General features: G+C 36.2%; 2 protein-coding genes across 2 annotated transcripts in view; one reads left to right on the forward strand and one right to left on the reverse strand.

The window, feature by feature from the left end:
• Positions 1-10,611: 10,611 nt before the first annotated feature.
• pex11a (peroxisomal biogenesis factor 11 alpha) lies at positions 10,612-16,106 on the forward strand. The gene is made up of 4 exons (XM_084409271.1): positions 10,612-10,924; positions 11,393-11,634; positions 11,750-11,865; positions 14,830-16,106. The coding sequence occupies exons 2-4, from the start codon at positions 11,579-11,581 to the stop codon at positions 15,396-15,398; spliced, it is 741 nt and encodes a 246-aa protein (XP_084265397.1). The 5' UTR covers positions 10,612-10,924; positions 11,393-11,578; the 3' UTR covers positions 15,399-16,106.
• Positions 16,107-18,210: 2,104 nt separating this feature from the next.
• LOC311291199 (RNA polymerase II elongation factor ELL) overlaps positions 18,211-19,672 on the reverse strand; it is a 42,687-nt gene continuing 41,225 nt past the window's right edge. Inside the window, exon 12 of the mRNA XM_084410116.1 lies at positions 18,211-19,656. Within this exon, the coding sequence (XP_084266242.1) occupies positions 19,546-19,656 (111 nt within the window). The 3' untranslated portion in view covers positions 18,211-19,545. The remainder of the gene's footprint in view (positions 19,657-19,672) is intronic.

Raw genomic sequence — 19,672 nt, forward strand, 5'->3', positions numbered from 1 at the left:
CATCATGTGATATTGACATTCTACATTTGTAATAAATTGAGATGTTCCGGATCTTTATTCTTGCTTAGATGATATCCTGTGCTACACTCTGACTGTGCTTAGGTAAAGTTATTACTTTACCTATCTTTAGGCACCATTTAGCAAATGCTTTCATCCAAAAATACTTCAAGTACAACAGCAGCAGTTTCCCTCAAGCAACCGGAGGTTTAGTGCATTGCTCAAGGGCTAAAAGATGAGAGAGCAGGATTGAGATTTAAGTAACTTTCCAGTGGGGAAAATCTAGAGCTGAGCCTGCTGAACAAAAAAATGTTACACTAATTCACCCCAAAAATGGTCTAATTCGCTACTCATTTGTGCATAAAATCATATTTCAGTTTGCATTTATTTTAATTTGTGAATACATGCCCAAATAATTAACAGATGCTCAGACTTCATGCATTAGCTGAGTTTATCTAAATATTCTGATATTTATGTTCTGTTGCCCATTCTACACTTTTCTTCTTATTTGTCAGTTGTCTCTTCACTATTGCATATGAAACTGTTGTTTGGTGTGTAATGTTCAATGAAGCGGTCAGCTGAGCAGCTGTGAGGGGTTTGAAGAGACTCTAAAATACAATATGTGTCCCCTTTTTACAGTGCATCCGGGCAATTCACTTCACTCTCTGTCCTGGTTTGCATTCCTCTTTCAAGACTGTAATGCACACCACTGCATGAAACAGCTTTCATCTTTCAAAGCATCAACAGACAGATGGGTTTATAGTGAAAGCTGCATGTTTTTGACCATTTCGGACACCAAAACTGGTATGCAATTTTAGAAATGCAAGTGTAGACAATGTACATCAACAAATGAAACACTGTATTGTGATTTTAACATTTCATTAAGTAGCTCAATAATTTTTAACTGTGCTAAGATAATACGAAATATATATATATATATACATGTTTGTACAAATATATATATATAATTTTTTTTTTTTTTTTTTGTACAAACATGTACTATATAAACAGACCCTTTCCAAAAAATTAGAATATCATGGAAAAGTTTATTTATTTCCATAATTCCATTCAAAACGTTAAACTTTCATAGATTATAGATTCAGGGCTCACAACTTAAACGATTTCAAGTATTTAGTTGTTTATTTGTACATAATTTGGGCTTCCAGCTCATAAAACCCACGAAAACAGGATTTAATTTTTTTTGAATATTACATGAAATCACACAGTAATTACACAGTGATACCATGGTCATTGAACCAGGTTTTGGTTATTTTGGCAGTGTGGGCAGGTGCAAATCCTGCTGGAAAATGAAGGAAGCATGAAGTGCTCTGAACATGTCCTGGTAGACGGCTGCGTTGAGTGGACAGCACAGTGGACCAACACCAGCCGATGACATGGCTCCCCAAACCAACACAGACTGTGGAAACTTCACACTGGACTTCAAGCATCTTGGATTGTGTGCCTCTCCATTCTTCCTCCAGACTCTGGGACCTTGGTTTCCAAATGAGATGCAAAATTTGCTCTCATCAGAAAAGAGGACTTTGGTCCACTGTGCTTTATTAAAACGCAGCTGGAAGCCCAAATTATGTACAAATAAACAACTAAATACTTGAAATCGTTTAAGTTGTGGGCCCTGAATCTATAATCTATGGAAGTTTAACGGTTTGAATGGAATTATGGAAATAAATAAACTTTTCCATGATATTAAATTTTTTTGGAAAGGGTCTGTATATATATTTGTTTTTTTTTGTGCAATTTGTACAAACGTGTATATATATATATACACTCCTTTAAGGCTTGTCGGTAAACGGCCACTGTTCTGATTGGCGTTTTTTTTTTTTTTTACTATGAAACTAGACTCCTATCTCTGGAAATTTGCTTGACAGTGGAAAAACTTCTCCACACACAGCTTCGCCTCATTGACCAACAGAAAGCTGCTTGGTTTGAAAGTGACTTCTGTGTGAAACTGTGGTTCATTCAGCGCTACACTATTGACAACAGATAATGGATCTTTATAGACACAATTTTATTTTATTTTTTACATACATAATGGAGAAATAATGGTTGGGATAGATTGTTTTGCAAAAAAAATTGCAATATCCTAAGTACTGTATCAATTTCTTTTAAAAACATAATCATTTGATTCCATGTGATATTCACTTATAACTACTGATCCGACAATAAATCTTATACGAGTAACAAATGTGGTGTGTGTTATAGCTCAATCTTAAATTTATTCTGCATAATCATTTAGCTGATCACATGCATTCTAGATCTACAGCCTTAAAACTTTTATTGGATTGTGATTGGGTGACTTCAGTGATAAGTAATAAACTAAAAATGATCCACTAAACTCCATTAAACTAAGTTATAAAACAGAAAAATTGGTACTGGTTGTGCTGCTTTTGGAAGACTTTTCCATAACATTCTATGAAGGGAACCTGTTTTGATTGACAAAAAGGAACTCTTGGCTTATAATCAATTGATTTCCCATTGGCCGTCTTCTGCAATTGTGTTTGAAATGGCAAAAATTGACATTATCTGTCGAAATAAGATCAATCTAACTAATATGCGATGGTGTGGCAAGACAGCGGAATGACTGACATTACCAGACATCCCTCTATGGATATATCTCTTTTCTGCATAGATGACTGTAACCCTTTGTACAATAGCTCTGAGTAGATAAAACGAGTTGTTTGTTCTAACCACAAACACATGCACAATGAGAACCCATCCATGACCTTTGCATCATTGTAAAAAATATATCAGGTATAAAAGGCAGGATGAAATCATAAACGAGGCCCCTGCTGTTTAAGTAACGTGCGCACATATATACATTAACACAAAGAGTGATTCACAAACGTAGTCTTTTATTCAGACATCTCCGTTGAAGTTTGTGTACAGAAATAAACACTTCACTCACAAAAATGTCAATTTACAATCCAACAGCTTAGCCTATACAATTTCTAAAGAAACTGAAGAAATGCTCAGCGAGTTATCTGAAAAGCACAGTATAGATACTAAAGCTTTGCTTGCGCGATTCTGTCACTTGAATTACAATGCCTGTTAATCTGAAAATGCTATTTGAAGAATAAATTGTGTTTTTTTAAGAATAAAATGTGCTTTTTAAGAAAAGAAAGGATTCTGTGAAATATATAGGCTATAAAGGAGACTTACATAGTGACTGTACCATCTGTACCTGATATATGAAATATTTGAACAATCTGTGCTGGAACTCAACCTGAAAATTCAAATAATTGTTCAAAAGCAGCACTTACTCTTCTTTTTAGTCCGTTTAGAGCCTCAAAGACAAATAAAAAACCTTTTCAGAAGATAAGAACAGCACAAACTGGACTGGAGTAATCTTTGATGACCAGCTGACCTTCAGAGACCACATTGCAAAGACAGCTTGGTCATGCAGGTTTGCACTACACAACATCAGGAAGAGCAGGGCTTTCCTAACTGAGCATGCAACACAAGTTCTCGTCCGGTCACTGGTCATTTCTAGGCTTGATAACTGCAATGCTCTTCTGGCTGGACTTCCATCATGTGCAATCAAAAACCCTTTACAAAAGGGCCCACGTCACACCCCTCTTTATCTCTCTGCACTGGCTACCTATAGGTACTCGCATCATGTTCAAGGCATTGACGCTTGCTTACAGACCACAGGCTCAGCGCCCTCCTCCACTCGCTCTTACAAGTCTACATCCCTACCAGAAGCGATCAGTAAATGAGCGACGGCTCGTGGGACCATCACAGAGAGCCAACAAAATCACTCTCCAGAACATTTTCGTTCACCGTTCCTTGCTGGTGGAATGATCTTTATTTGCCTCTTTATTCATTTTGCCTCTTTTCGCTTGCTTCCTCATTTGTAAGTCCCTTTGGATAAAAGAGTTTGAAAATAAATAAATGTAAATGTACAACAGCTTTTTGCTTCTTTTAAAATACTGTCTTTTTGTAAATTCACAAACTTGCTTTGTATTGTGTGTGTTTTAAGAATGGCATTAAGAAGTAACCTTGAAGCATATCATCCAGTTTTTGTGCAAGTGGCATGAATATTCAAAACACATTAAAAACGACACTTTCTCTGAATGCATTTTCACACATTTAAGAGAGTTAATATTCTAAAAGTCTAAGGGCCAAAAGTGCCCATAGTTGAAGAAAGAAACAACCAAATGCATTCAGCAACTTTTGTGTATGTCCTAAGTGTGATCTAGACCCACATTTGTTTAACATGAACTCTGGTGAAGAAAGAAAGTTTGTCTATTGCTTGAAATTAACCCTGTCCTGTATGCTTGGCAGTGGTTCACTGAAAGCATATTAAATGATGACCGGTGTTGTAATGGTATAAGTGCTACGTCTCTAGATTCATAATAGATATTTGATCAAATATTCAACAACATTTTAAATTAATATCTTCCAATGAAAGATCACATGTTCACCATGCCACTCTTTATGATATATCATGGCTCTCCACTGTGCTTATTATGAATTTAGAGCTTTGAGTCTGAAAGCTCAAACAACACGTTATGAGATGACCAGAAATCAATGGCCGGCATTTGACACTGTGGTTGAAGTGAAGTCAAATGCAATAATATGCTTTAAGAATAGGTCAATATCTTCAACCTGTCATGAATGAAATGCAAAGTCAAACACAAAAAACTGATAGTTATTTATGGAGGTCTATTTTGAAGCAACAGAATGTACAGTAAAACACCAATTTCATGGTAAACAGTAATTTTGACTGTATTAGACACTAAAGAATGAGTCAGCTTTAAAATAATACATTTCTATTCATAATCATGTGTGTGATGGTGAAAGTTACTTTTAAAAGTAATGCGTTACAATATAAAGGTTACTTTCTAAATAAGTAACTAATTGCATTAATTGGTTACTTTTTATGGAAAGTAATGTGTTACAGTACATAACGTTTGCATTAATTTTTCTCACCTGGGCTGGGCTTGCTTGCTTGGTTTTTTTTTTTTTTTTTTTTAGTTTACTATGGTACTTTTTAATGTTTTTACTTTTACTATGGTACATTTTTAATGTCATGTTATATCTTGTTGTATTGTGTTAAGTTTAGCAAAATCATCTCCTGAAGTCTTTTGCAGATATATCTAGACATACATGCGTCTAACTACAGTTGCAGACGCTCAGTCTTTCTCTCAAATGTTTACAGACATGATTTGACTGTTCCAATATGGCGGACGGCTTACGTATAACAGCCCATAAAAACAGCCGCTAATGAGAATTTATATATATATTCATAGTTCAATACTTTTACTTCAGAAAAAAAAGAAGCAAAACTGATGTTTATCCAATGTCATTTGACTTATTAGTATGGTGGAATTGGATCATCGAAGGTCAACAGCAAAGACATTGCTTAATAAAGTGAGATTAAATATATAAAGTATTTATATTATTTAACATATTTAATTATTGCAAATTTTTTTTTTTTGATTCATTTTGAGGAATACTTGATCTGTTTTTGTGCAAGTGAGATGAGTAAATACATGCTCACATTTAGTCTAGATCTACAATATCTACATCATGTTCACACACAACGCCTCTGCACTTATTCCAGTTTTCTCTCAAGATCGGTACAGAAGAGCTATCAGTCGATACATGGGAAAAACTTGCATTACTTATTTGTAAAAGTAACTACTTTACTAGTTACTTGAAAAAAGTAATCTGATTACTTGTAATGTGTTACCCATACACTAGTTTAACTATTGCATACTAAGATATAGCAAAATTATTTGTCATTTTTGTAATTATTCATGTAATATATATATATTCAATATTTTTTTGTGATAGTATGGTAATTAAAAAAAAAAGAAAAAAAGAAAAAAAAAGAAGTATTGATTGAGTGTGAATGTAAAACATCCATAATCCTATACAGTTTTCATATTATCCTATGTGTAGCATTCGGTCATTGGCAGGGAAACACACTGGATGCATAGAATATACAGTAAAACAGTTCATCATCTGACAAGCATGTAATTCCTGTAGTGAGATAATTCTGTATCCACAAGCATGTTTTAATTGAGTGCTTTTGTATTGATGCTGCAGTTTGGCAGGGGCCAAAGGCACGTATTAGCTACTAATCTCTGGTTTAAGTAAGCAATCATGTGTCTGGGTCTTTAAACTGGCTAGTGGACATTACAAAATAAGAGTCTAATCTCTCTCGGCTGTCTGCCCCCGAGCATGGATGGTTTTCGCCCCTCACTCACTGTTAATGAACTCTTTACAGTAAGCATTCTCTGGCTCTAGGCCAGAACTAAGGTACTGATCAAAGAACTTTCAAAGCTTTGATTTGTGAGAATTGTATATACTGGACTTCTGTTATTCTGCTAGTCCTGGAAAAGTAAACGGTAAATATCACCTGATATCTTCATAATATGGTCAGCCTATATTATAAGCGTGTCTTAAATTCTTACTGTATATCTGAAAAATGCAAAACTATCAACAGGCTGGCTTGGATGTTGTTGGTGTGATTGAAATTTACACAGTACAGTGATAGACAGCTTTCGCCAAAACTCTTTGCTAGCATCTCAGCAGTCTTGCAATTAATTCTACTGTAGTCTGTTTGGACAGAGGCACAAAATACATTATTTATCATTGTGAATTTAAAAGAGAGAGAGAGATGATTATAATTTGAACTGGATTTCATTTTCTGAACGATGCATTTCACCTTTAGACTCAAGTTACTCTCAGCCCCAAATTGTGTTAATAAATTAGCCTCAATATCATATATGTGCTCTACAGATTTAATGAAACAAAGAAATACACGTTTGTTTGATGGTGTCATTTATGGTCACATAAAACAACAACGGTAATATATTCAAACCCTGAAAGCAATCTTAGCTGAAGGAAAAGAAAACAAGAAAAAGTGGATTTTGTCAAATTATCTTTTGAGCATAACAAAGCTGTGCGAATGCTTCGCCTCTTTCATTTGAACACACAGCTTGAATGCATCTCTGTTTGATGCAACTTGTTCAACAGTTGTTCCTATATAAACATGAAAGGCTTGCTTTCTAAATGACATATCTTTTGAGGATGGAATAATGACTGTAGATGTGATACGAATCTGAGAGTGCTGAAAAAAAGCCCAAATACACTAAAAATAAAATGCCTATAAGAGATTATGTAGGATGACAATGTGTAATTTGTAGGATGAAAGTGTAAAATGCATATTCTAATTGCATCCCATTTGTCCATATAATGAATAAAGAACAAACCAAGCAAATACCAACAAAACAGAAATACAAAATTGATTTACGATAAACAATCAAATATTTGTAACAACTGCGAAGATAAAAATGTACTTTAGCATAATTAGTCAGCTATACTATGAGTGCATGGATTTTATTTCAAACTACTTTAAACATTTTCATCAGCCATTATACTGTAGCAGCTGCTGCTATTTTAACTCGTTTTAATTTTTTATGAAGTTAGTTTTTATAACCAGTAAAAACAGGATTCGTTTGCATTATATCTGATAAAATAAAGCCTATCTTCTGCAATTCAAAGCAAAGGATCACAGAAATAAATATGCACTATTCAGCCTAAAAGCAGAACTAAGTGTTAAAATTAGGTTTAAATGCAGCTACTGGCAAAATACCATAACCTGTAAAAGCAGTAACCATTATGTCAGTGCTAACAGAAAGTGCAATCCAACAAAAAAGCCAGAGGTCTCTATAATTTGAGCCATTTACATGAATTGTTGACCATAATCATTCTGACTGTGGACCAACACAGCGGAAAAAACAAACTAACAGTTCTTGTGTTCAAACCTTATAGGATTTGAAGACATTCACAATCACAGCAGCACACGTTGCATTATCTACAATCTCAGAAAAGAATCACTCCACACTTTCACAATAGATGTACTGCACCTGCATGGCAACCGTTTTGAATATCATTAGATATCTCAAAATAACCTACTCTTGGAAGAAGGAGAAAGCAGAAACATACTTTTGTTTTACTCGCCTCCAGGCATGTTTAAAATAACCCATTCTTCAATCAATAATTCCAATTACAAAGTTGTTCTGTGTTTTCCTGGAATTCACACCAACAGTTTTCTCTCTTGTACATTAAGAAAAATTTCTTAGTGCATCTTTTTCATATTAAATTGCTTTTAAATGCGCTAAGTGTCTCTGTAAATACTTAACTCGCTGTACACATCATGATCTTAATGATAGCTCGTTTCAAAATGTGTGGCATTAAACATCTGTGACAGTTTAAAACACATCAACACTCCTCACAAACATCACAGTCTGGTAGGCAGTATAATCAAAAATTAGTATTATCTACACAATGACAGCTGAAAATGCATTGGTTAAATGTATTGTTTGTTCATAAGCCACATTAATATGCTTCTTCATGAACACTGTATTCTTGGGTAAACCATCTGTGCTTTCCCAAACTTCAGCTGTTCCAGGAATACTTAATAACTAAAGCAATCTCATGCATGCAAATAAAACCATTTCATTACATCAAATATAGCCTGATTGAGAATGGCACTATAAGGTACACTGTGTGATATCGTAAAAGTGACAAAAATTTCACTGCATATTTTATTTGGGCCGGCCTTTTACCTGAACTGCCTTTCAAAATGCCATGTTGCAGCCCTGAGGTGGTTGAATTAATGATTATGGTGTGTTTGGTCGGTCGGTGTGTGCAAAGACATTTCTGAGGATCCACTAAACACTGTGTGAGACTGACACTGAGTTTCTTTCTTTATTAAACACTGACCCCTGCAGGTGTGATCTGATCTGACTTTCACATAGCATGATAGTACTGTGATGTTTTTAAAAAGTTAAAATATGCACCACACACACACACACACACACACACACACACACACACACACACACACACACACACACACACACACACACACACACACACACACACACACACACACACACACACACACATACACACATACACGCAATTAATTCTGTGTAGAGATGGTGATTTTAAACTTTATGCAAGCTTCATAAAGCAATGATTGACAGCATTAATGAACTCTGGCTTTGATCTTATCATTTTGGACTTAAGGTCATCAATCTAACATGATTATACCATAATATTAATAAAAAATAAACATGCCCAATCCTAAATATTCTCTTTTAGTCTGCATATCAGAAATGAAAATAATAATAATTAATAAAAAAAATAAAAAAAAAACTCATTGTAAATGTAAAACATGTAATAGTTCACATCAAGAGGAATAATGAAAGGCCGGGAAAAATATCATAGATGATTCATTTTAAATTTCGCAGTCTATATCATCTTTATGTAAAAAAGTGAGAAGTGTTCATCATTCACTATATCTGATTTCAGGAGCATCTCATCTCTTGACCTATGATTTTCTATACTACTACTACTAGCAAAACAAGGTGTTTTCATAATCATAATTCTGAAATCTATTATTGAATCTGGTATTAATATGGAAGATTAAGCAAAGCACAAATAATAATCTGGACATATTCTTCCAAAAGGCAATCGAAACGACTTTGGTGATTATATGGGAGCAGTTCAAACTGTCAAGCAGAATCGTGTATAAAAATAGAAAGTAGGCTATGCCTGGTAATCTCATTCAAGTCACTCAGTTGGACAGTCAAGGCCCTGCATTTACAATGTGTTTTATGTAAAGAATTTCCTATTCCATTGTATGACACACACAAACATTTAATAAACAGTTGCTAAAAAGATTTTGCAGTCCCGCGGTAAATGACTTAGAATTTAGTGCTTAAGAAGTATTATGAGCAATATCTGTTACCACTAAACTCCAAACTGAATCCAATGTAAACACACTTTCACAATTCAGCTACTTTAAACTGCACATACTCTCACAACGTGATCAACATGCTTGAGTCCTACTCTGAAATAAACAAGGATGCTTGAAAGAATTCAATTGACTTGCCTATAACAACATAAATAATGATCATTATATGAAAGTAGATGCAAAATACATAAATTGTTGTTATATTGTTATGAGACAAATGCATATATGCGAACCTGGATCACAAAACCAGTCACAAGTCGCACGGGTAAACTGTGGCAATAGTCAACAATACATTGTATGGGTCAAAATTATCGATTTTTCCTTTATGCCAAAAATCATTAGGACATTAAGTAAAGATCATGTTCCATGAAGATATTTTATACATTTCCTACCGTAAATATATAAAACATTTATTTTTGTGAGCACACAATCGCGAACATAAAAGGATAACTTTAAAGGCGATTTTCTCAATGTTTCGATTTTTTTGCACCCTCAGATTCCAGGTTTTCAAATAGTTGTATCTCAGCCAAATATTGTCCTATCCTAATAAACCATACATAAATGGAAAGCTCATTTATTTTCAGCAATTAAAAAAAAGTGACCCATGTGACTGGTTTTGTGGTCCAGGGTCACATATTATCACGTCTTCCCGATTTTTAAGGAACAAAATAACTACGTATACGTCAAGAAAGACTGAATTTAAATGTAACAGCAGTGGCATGAGGAACTGGAACTAACCTGCGGTTCTAATCCAGGTATTTCCGTTCTCTAATCCTGATCCAGTCATTGGTCAGTTAAATCCGGAAGTAGGCTGTGACAGATCCATCATCCAAAAACATCCGATTTAAAACTCGAGCTTGACGACAATTAACATAAAAACTTTCTAAAATTACAAAAACAACAGCATTAATGATGTGCGTTACAATTGTAACATAACTGCGAATATTCATCTTAAAATTAATTCGTGTGTTGGTGATATGAACTAAACCAAAACAACCCTACAGTGAACGTGAAAGAATCGCTCTTTTGAGTCGGATCTTTCAATGAAACGGGTGAGCTGTTTCACAGAGGCAGTGTAAACAATTCATTCTCGACAGATCACGGAGGAGGATTTTACTTTTGCGGCGAAAAGTAAGTTAATAGCCGAGAATTAGACATGTTACAAATAAAAAGTAAAGGAAATATATTTACGACTGAATTAGAATTGCAACAAACAAAACTGTGATACATTCAATTACAATAAAAACACTGTCTACATATGGCCTATTACTAGAACATTTTTATTAAAATCAGACTGGGATGACAGGGACCGTGTAATGACGCAATTACGTAATGACGTAAAATTTGAGAAACGAACTGTTTGAAAGAACCGATTCCGGAAAATGAATCGGACTTCCTATCGCCAAAAAAGAACAAGAAAAAACTCTGGCCGTCATACATTTTTGTAACGTCATTAATTTTTAACTCTCCTATAATTAGTCAGCCATAAGCTGTATTCATTTTTATTAGCGCGACACAATAATGATTTACTAAATCGATCTGAAACTGTGTTCTTTGGTTCAGCGTGTGTTTTGTATGTTGCATGAACTTTCACCTCAGTTCCCACAACCACGCAGGATCTATGCGCAGGATCGTGTGGTTTTGACAGGACAAACAGTGACAACACCAACACGGATCTTTTAACTTTGAGTATGCGCTGCTTTTCGACTTTTTAGTCATTTACTCCTCAAAGAATCCCAAAAGAATTTTACACAGTTTTGTTGCACACTAGCTGCTGTCGCACACATGGAAACTTTCATTAGCTTCACTAACCAAAGTCAAGGAAGGGACCGCATATTCAGGTCAGTGCCTCTTATCAAAGCTTGTCATCCCTCAAAACAACATTGAACTGAAATTATTTGCTATAAAAGATGAGCTAGACTATGTCTGAACATTTGATTTGTTCGTTTGCTTTAGAGCAACCCAATATGCATGCGCTTTGGCGAAATACCTTCTGAGAAATGAAGCGAAGAGAAAAGAGCTGGTGAAAAAGCTGCAGTTTCTGGAGTCTAATATGAGTTCGGGAAGGAAGCGTAAGAATGAACATTTACTGTTACATAACACAAAACAATCACACACAAAACAAAAGTTCTTTTCTTTCTTTCTCAGTAGTTACTAGTATGTATTCCAGCTCAACTAGTACTTATTTATTAGTTACTAGGATCATTTATGAGACACTATGTATTCCAGTTACATTTCTTATCTCTCTAGTTACCTAACTTTACAGTTTGGTAAACGGACTGCATTTATATATAGCGCTTTCAACAGACCCATGGCCTCCAAAGCGCTTTACACATTGCCTCACATTCACCCATTCATTCATTCACTGACAGCGTATGAGTATAATAACATTTATTCTACTTAAAGTCACCATGAAATCAAAATAAGCAATTCTTATATTTTAATGGAATATTGCAGCATTCATTATAAATGATTTATCCTTAGACATAGTTTTATTTTAAATTCATGTGGCATTGTAATCTTTAATCAAAATGACATCCCTCTCCTATAGAGGGTTTTCACCTACGTCACGATTTGGTCGGTTACCCGGATGCGCGGCCATATTGGAGGTACTCGGATGTAAACAACAGCATGGATTGCACTGTTTATGTACTACTGAACACATTGTTACACTAATTTCTGATGTCTAAACCACGGGAACAACACAAGGAAGCTGCGAAATCATATAGAGAAGGACTTAAAGCAGGAAAGAGCTCAACATTTTGACAAACTTAAGGTAATATGTGGTAAAGATCTGAACGAGCTAGCTTCTCCAACTAGTCCTTACTTCTATTTTGACATTGGCTACGTTCAGATTGTCAGTCCAAAAAAAAAAGCACATGAAATCCGTTTCAAGCTACATCCATATGTGGTTTAATATCCTATTCAAATCACATATCAGGAAATCCACCAGTCTGAACGCTCTTTCGCGTGGTTTATGTGACTTTCTCACGCCACGTAAAATGTAAACATCAGACGTTGTTATAGGGAACATGCTGAAAGTCGCTGCCGAAACAAGGCTGTGTTGTTGCAAAGTGCCGGACAAGCAGAAAATTATTATTTTTGAAAAGTATTTTGAAACCGGCGCGGAAAAAGAGTTGTGCATACACCAGCCTCCTACAGTTCTGCAGATCGAGACTCAGTAGTCCAGCGCAGCGGCTACACATCTCCATATTGTACAATTTAAATAAGAAAACATTTATATTGCAAATGCAAACCCCTCCATCAACGCAACATCATTGCCGTGTTGTCAAAGAGCTGCGTGGACACACAAATCGGACCTGAACAGTTGCAATACAGTGTGGACATAATTTTAGATCATATTCCAATCGGATACAAAGATAATCGGATTGACAGTGTGTATGTACCCATAGTTAACTATTTTACGTCAAAATTTTAGCCATAGTTAACGCTTCATTTACACATGTGGCTGATGCTGTGCCTCTCTCAACCACAAACGCCATCTTTCATCAATTTTTTGCACTCTTCTCTTTAACTTTCGGCAGTCATGTTTTTTCTCGGTGCGACCGATGAGTACAGACCAAACCTTGACCATTTTTCAGAAGCAATAATCAGCCAAATTTGCGAGTCCGTTCAGTTCAATGGCACTGTTTACGTTCAGTGCCTCCAAAATGGCCGACTTCCGGATTGATGACGCGTCGTGAAAACCCTCTATTGAAACCTCTTCTCTTCTCTGATGGCGTGTTTACTGGCGCGAGGGCGGGGCAACCTGTCAATCACATGAGGTCACAGCAATAGAAAACCATCCAATCAATTCAAATCAAGTCCTGCCCTACATGTTTTCTTGTTTGGGGACTGTAAAGAATGGATCGAAAATGCTAAAAAGAAATTTGATGATATACCTCAGATACAGTGCTCACGAGCTAAGGGTAATAAAAAGCAACACTTCAACGGAGCATATGCACTTAAAGGGATACTCCACTTTTTTCGGAAATAGGCTCATTTTACAACTCCCTCAGACTTAAACAGTTGAGTTTTACCGTTTTCGAATCCATTCAGCCGATCTCCGGGTCTGGCGGTACCACTTTTAGCATAGCTTAGCATAGATCATTGAATCGGACAGGACCATTAGCATCTCTCTCAAAAAAAATGACCAAAGAGTTTCGATATTTTTCCTATTTAAAACTTGACTCTTCTGTAGTTACATCGTGTACTAAGACTGACGGAAAATGAAAAGTTGCGATTTTCTAGGCTGATATGGCTAGGAACTATACTATCATTCCTGCGTAATAATCAAGAAACTTTGCTGCCGTACCATGAGTCCACCAGGCGTAATGTTATGACGCAGCGCCTGAAAATAGTCCCCAGCTCTGGAACTTCCAACGTGACCGGGACTAAGTTTGTCTAACCTATTAGACCTATTTTCAGGCGCTGCGTCATATCATTACGCCTGCTGGACTCATGGTACGGCAGCAAAGTTTCTTGATTATTACGCAGGAATGAGAGTATAGTTCCTAGCCATATCAGCCTAGAAAATCGCAACTTTACATTTTCCGTCGGTCTTAGTACACGATGTAACTACAGAAGAGTCAAGTTTTAAATAGGAAAAATATCGAAACTTTTTGGTCATTTTTTTGATAGAGATGCTAATGGTCCTGTCCGATTCAATGATCTATGCTAAGCTATGCTAAAAGCGGTACCGCCAGACCCGGAGATCTGCTGAATGGATTCGATAACGGTAAAACTCAACTGTTTAACTCTGGGGGAGTTGTAAAATGAGCCTATTTCCAAAAAAAGTGGAGTATCCCTTTAAGTTTTCAGCATTAGGTGCGGAATTCCGTAAAGCTTTAAATAGGCATTGGCATATTACTTCTAGTGATCCTAAATTATCAGGTATTTTTAAAGAAGGTCCCAAATTGGTTTTTAAACGTCAAAACAATCTCTGCGACTTGCTTGTTAAATCTGAAGTTCCTTCTCATGCAGTTCAACTTGACATAGAATATCATCCATAATGGGTCTGTTTTGCTCTTTTTCAGTATTCAGGCTTGGGAACACGGTGAACTCCATCAATGCGGCCAAGAGCACTCTTCATATTTCTGACCCCGTGCTGCGCTTTTGCCTGACTTTCGCCAACCTCAGCCGTGCCTCGTACTTCATCTGTGACAACATACTCTGGGCCAGAAGTATCGGGCTAATACAAGATATCGACAAGGAGCGCTGGAGCTTAAACTCCACTCGCTTCTATTTCCTGTCCTTGGTCATGAATCTAACCAGAGACGTCTACGTGATCGTCCAGCTTATGGCGCAGAAGTCTCGGGACAGACGCTACCAGCAAAAAGTCGACCAGCACCTCAATGAAAGCCCGGATGTGGCTTGTGTCATAGTGCCTCAGCTTGATGCGTTCCTCTTCCTTCTCATCGAGAGCCTCAGAGGGCAGCCATCTGTGGCTCTCGATACACTTAAAAATGTGTGTGATCTTTTCATTCCACTTGACAAACTGGGCGTTTACCAGACAAATGCAGGGGTGGTGGGCTTCTGTGGGCTGGTTTCCTCTCTCTTAGGCATACTGTCAGTCTTGAGGCCCAACCTCAGAATCAAGCCATGATTTAGGGAATGAGGAAAATGCTTTAGAGTAACATCTTGAATAAGGATGCTTTCCTAACAAATGTTTTGATTACATTCTAGTGTTAAATTAGACTTCCATTAAGCTTTTGTGAAGGGATCAACATAATCGTTGTATAAGGGAGATAGGAAAATAGAACATACCCATAATGCAGCAGTGCACCTGCAAAAAAAGAATAAAAATAGCATCATTTAGATGAGATTTCACAGTGTGTGTTTGACCACATGCTGTGTACACTTTCATTAAATAGAGTGCCTTGCCGTATCTGTTGTTGTGTTATCATGGCAGCCCTAGTGAAATAATACACCTGTATATTAAGCACCGTTTAGTAGGCTACTTTTAATAGAGATTATATCACTTTGGTACTAATCATATTGAGATGATGTTTGGAGCTCGTGACATTTATTTTCCAGGCAAAAGCTGCTCTCTATGGTGGCAGATGCACAGCTTTTTAAAGCTCTTTTATGTAGAGAACCATCTGTGAAATTAGATCTATTCTACCTCATCCTGACAGATCCTAGACTTGTTTACATTTTATTTAAGATGTCAGACAGGGTTTTGTTATAGTTATTTCCAATTTTGGATTATCATGACTTTTATTACGTTCTGATTCTGCATAATTGGTTGTCAGCACAAACTGCTCTAAGAACAAGCTGTGAACTTTAATAAAGGAATTTTTATTCACTGTTAAAAAGGTTTTGGTGTATGTTTTCTCACGTCTGCCGAAAGAATATCGCAGCAGTTTTACCCCCACATTAGACACAATAGGAGGAGTAAAAACAAAATTCTAATGGGCACAAAACATCTCTTATGGATACAGAATATTTAAATATCTACATTAATTTGTGGTGATTTAGTTTTAAACTTTGTTGAAATCTTCACTAGATTTAAAGTCGCAACGTATCAGAAGTTGCATGCATACGTATTTTGACATGCATTCGAGTGAAACAATGAAAAAATGTAAGGCGGGGACTTTGCTCTATCCATCATTTGTGTGTTGGATTGAGGAAGATTGGCTAAATTTGAGGGTTCATTTACATGACAAAAATATACTAAAAACGGAAAAGGATTTACTTCGCGTGTTTCTTTGTCAAAACAATCCCTTTTCACACGGATCCATGAAAATGACTAAAAATGCTGTATTCTGCTGTCAGGCCAGTAGTTGGCGATGTAACTTTGTAAAGAAAAACTACGCGCCCATAGACTGAATACACGAATTCACAAATTTCCGTTTTTGTAGTTTACACAGATATGATAATGGTATCATTTTCAAAAACTTGTATTTTAAAAAATATTTTCAAAAGTTTGCATTTTCAGGTCCCCAAAATGCACAGTAGCACCTCACTGCAGTACACGAGATCTAGGGGGTGGAGTTGGATCCAGATCTAAGGGGTGGAGATTGGTGGGTTTAGGGGTAAGGGGGTGGAGATGGGTAGGTATATGTAAGGTGGGAGGAGTTGGATCTGGATTTCGTGTTCTGCAGTAAGGACCATCAAAATACATACGTTTTTAGTTTTTAGTCAACGTCGTGTAAACGGCCCCCAATCTTGCACTCAACTGTAAGAAGTGGGTGGGATTTAAGCAGACAAAATGATTGGAGAAGTTCAGTGTAGGTCACCAGAGAAAAGTTAGTGGAAGATCAAGTTATGATGCTGGAAAAAAAAAAAAAGTAGGGGAAAAAATCCATTTCATGCCGAATTAAATGCCTTATATTCAGAACTGGAAATGAAAAAGTCGGTGGACAACAGCATTAGTTAAACCAACTTTTCGGTAAAGTAAAACCTTTAGTAAATTGTTGGACTTGTAGGTAATTGCAATTTTTTTTGTCCTTCAAAATAAGAGATCTTTTGACTGCTATTAAATGTGAAACAACAGTATTTACAGGGTTTAATTACCCAGTGATATCAGGTAAACTAATGTTATTTTAGTATTATTTATATACTTCTATAGTGTTTAATATTTTAGTGTTTCAACTTAAACATTTTATTTCAGTTAGCTACCAAGACAATTTTAGTTTTTCATCCAGTATTTAAACATTTTATTTCAGCTTTATTTCAATAAACAAAAATATTTGTATAGTTTTAGTTAACACTGTGCTAAACACACAAAGCAGTGAAATTCAGAAGACATGTCCATATAATTAAGTTAATGTGGTCCAGTTTATTTAAGGCATCTACATCAATACATGAAGTTGCCCCATGAAAGGATGAAACAAACTGTTAACAATATAAAGAGCAATGCTATTTTGGCATTTATTTATCTATCAGTTTTCCAGCCAGATAACAAATCAGGATCAAGGATTAGAGGAACTAACACTGTAGTGACATAAATAACAGATCAGCAGTCTCCACAAGAGAAATGTCAAAGCGCAAAAGTGACAAAAAATACTTCCATAATGTACATGAGGCTATGGGCAGGAACAGGAATGACACGGACATAAGAGGGACTTTGGAAAGACTCCGCTTCTACAACGTTTGGTGTCTGAGCCGGGGCCGTTACGTAAAGTAGAAGACCAGTGAGATCCTCAGTTTGTGTTCATCAAGTCCTACATTCTGGGAAAACAGACATACTGTATACTTTCATTCACATAAAACATGACCCAAACAAAACAAAAAATGGATTCAGAGAAACACCTTCATGCTTTAAAGGGAAAGAACGCAGTGTTATTTCAAACTTCAAGAAATTAAACCAATAACGACATGTCAATAAAAAAAATACACTGAAGTTCCTGTAACATATCCAACAGATAAGGTCATGAATATGTTCTTTCATTAATCAATACATTTTTGTAAAAAAAAAAAAGGATAAAAGGAATTAAATGTGCTTTAAAACATGATTGTTTCAGCTGTTTAGTGTCCAAATAATAATCGTAATAATAATGTTATCAACATCATTATTTTAAGGACACAGTGTGCTGTGGTGGTTTGAGCACTGGACCCTGGACACAAAAATCAGGAGAATTGTTTCAGCTGTTTAGTGTCCAAATAATAATCGTAATAATAATGTTATCAACATCATTATTTTAAGGACACAGTGTGCTGTGGTGGTTTGAGCACTGGACCCTGGACACAAAAATCAGGAGAATATTATCACTTCTGAATGTTTATGGAAGCTTGTTTCTGCCACTGAATAAAACATAAAAAAAACAACTTAAAATTGTGCATTTATATCACGTAATTCTGACTCTAAAACTCACAATTGAGGGTTTATATTACACAATTCTGAGAAAAAAGGCAGAATTGCAAGATGTAAACTCGCAATTACCTTCATTTTTTTTATTCTGTGATGGAAACCATCTTCCATATATGTTTGTCATATTTAAAAAAAAAAAAAAATTCTCTCTCATTTTGATGCGTCCAGGTTATCACCTTTCCTTTCATTACACAATTGGCTACAGGAATTCGAGATTAAATTTGGATCCCAGAGCTCATCATGTGGCTACACACACACACAAAAGAGAAAGGTCTGGTCTAACTGAGAGTCTGATGTAGGTGCTTTCACACAGACGTTCATATGACGGATTGCACCCTCGTACTCTACACACAGTTCGGTAGGATCACCCCAGAGCTGAGAAAAATTCCAGGTTTCCCTTATTCTATCCAGTGATTAAACGCTCTATTATAGATGTCAAGATCTTACAAGTGTACAAATATACATTCAGTAAAATATCAAAATAGAAACTGTGCTTCGATAACAGACAGCGAACACGGATGAGATAATCATCTCTCATCGTCCAGGCTTTATGATTGTACCTTAAAAGCGGCCTGCAGCCTTGAAGGTCAGAGCTCAAAGATCAGGGCAACAGTTACACGTATGTGGGGGAAAAAAAACTATTTTGGCTTAGGTTGTGTCTCACGTCTAACCAAATTCCTCAACACTTTTTTTTTTAAATCAAAAATCAGAAACTTTAAAGGGCTTAAGTCACTAGTCGGAGGTCTTGGCCTTTGTTTGATAGTTTGGACTTAGATCCTCTGCCTCCACAGTTACCCACAGTTTGTGCGGAGGAAAGATGTGGAAATGCCTAGCCGTGTCCAAGGAGAGACACTTGGTCCTGGATTTTTCCACTGAGGAGTCTTTTGGTCCGTATACGAGCAGACTGGGAAGGAGGAGGAGAGCGGAATGGCTGGCACTAGGAGAGCGCTTGTGTGTGGTCATAGTCCAGAATCAGGCCTTTGATGTGAGATAGTTTCTGATGGAGATACTCGCAGCGTTTCTTTTCTTCCCGGTAGCCTGGAAACTTCTACAGGGACAGAGAA

The sequence above is a fragment of the Rutilus rutilus genome (assembly GCF_951802725.1).
Source record: "Rutilus rutilus genome assembly, chromosome: 5".
In the NCBI taxonomy this organism is placed as follows: Eukaryota; Metazoa; Chordata; class Actinopteri; order Cypriniformes; family Leuciscidae; genus Rutilus; species Rutilus rutilus.

What these genes read in the sequence shown, in the direction of transcription:
- pex11a (XM_084409271.1), top strand. Translation starts at nt 11,579, where the DNA reads ATGGAAACTTTCATTAGCTTCACTAACCAAAGTCAAGGAAGGGACCGC. An exon ending in GGAAGGGACCGCATATTCAG is followed by an intron (nt 11,635 to 11,749) that starts GTCAGTGCCTCT and finishes CGTTTGCTTTAG; the next exon opens with AGCAACCCAATATGCATGCG. An exon ending in TATGAGTTCGGGAAGGAAGC is followed by an intron (nt 11,866 to 14,829) that starts GTAAGAATGAAC and finishes GCTCTTTTTCAG; the next exon opens with TATTCAGGCTTGGGAACACG.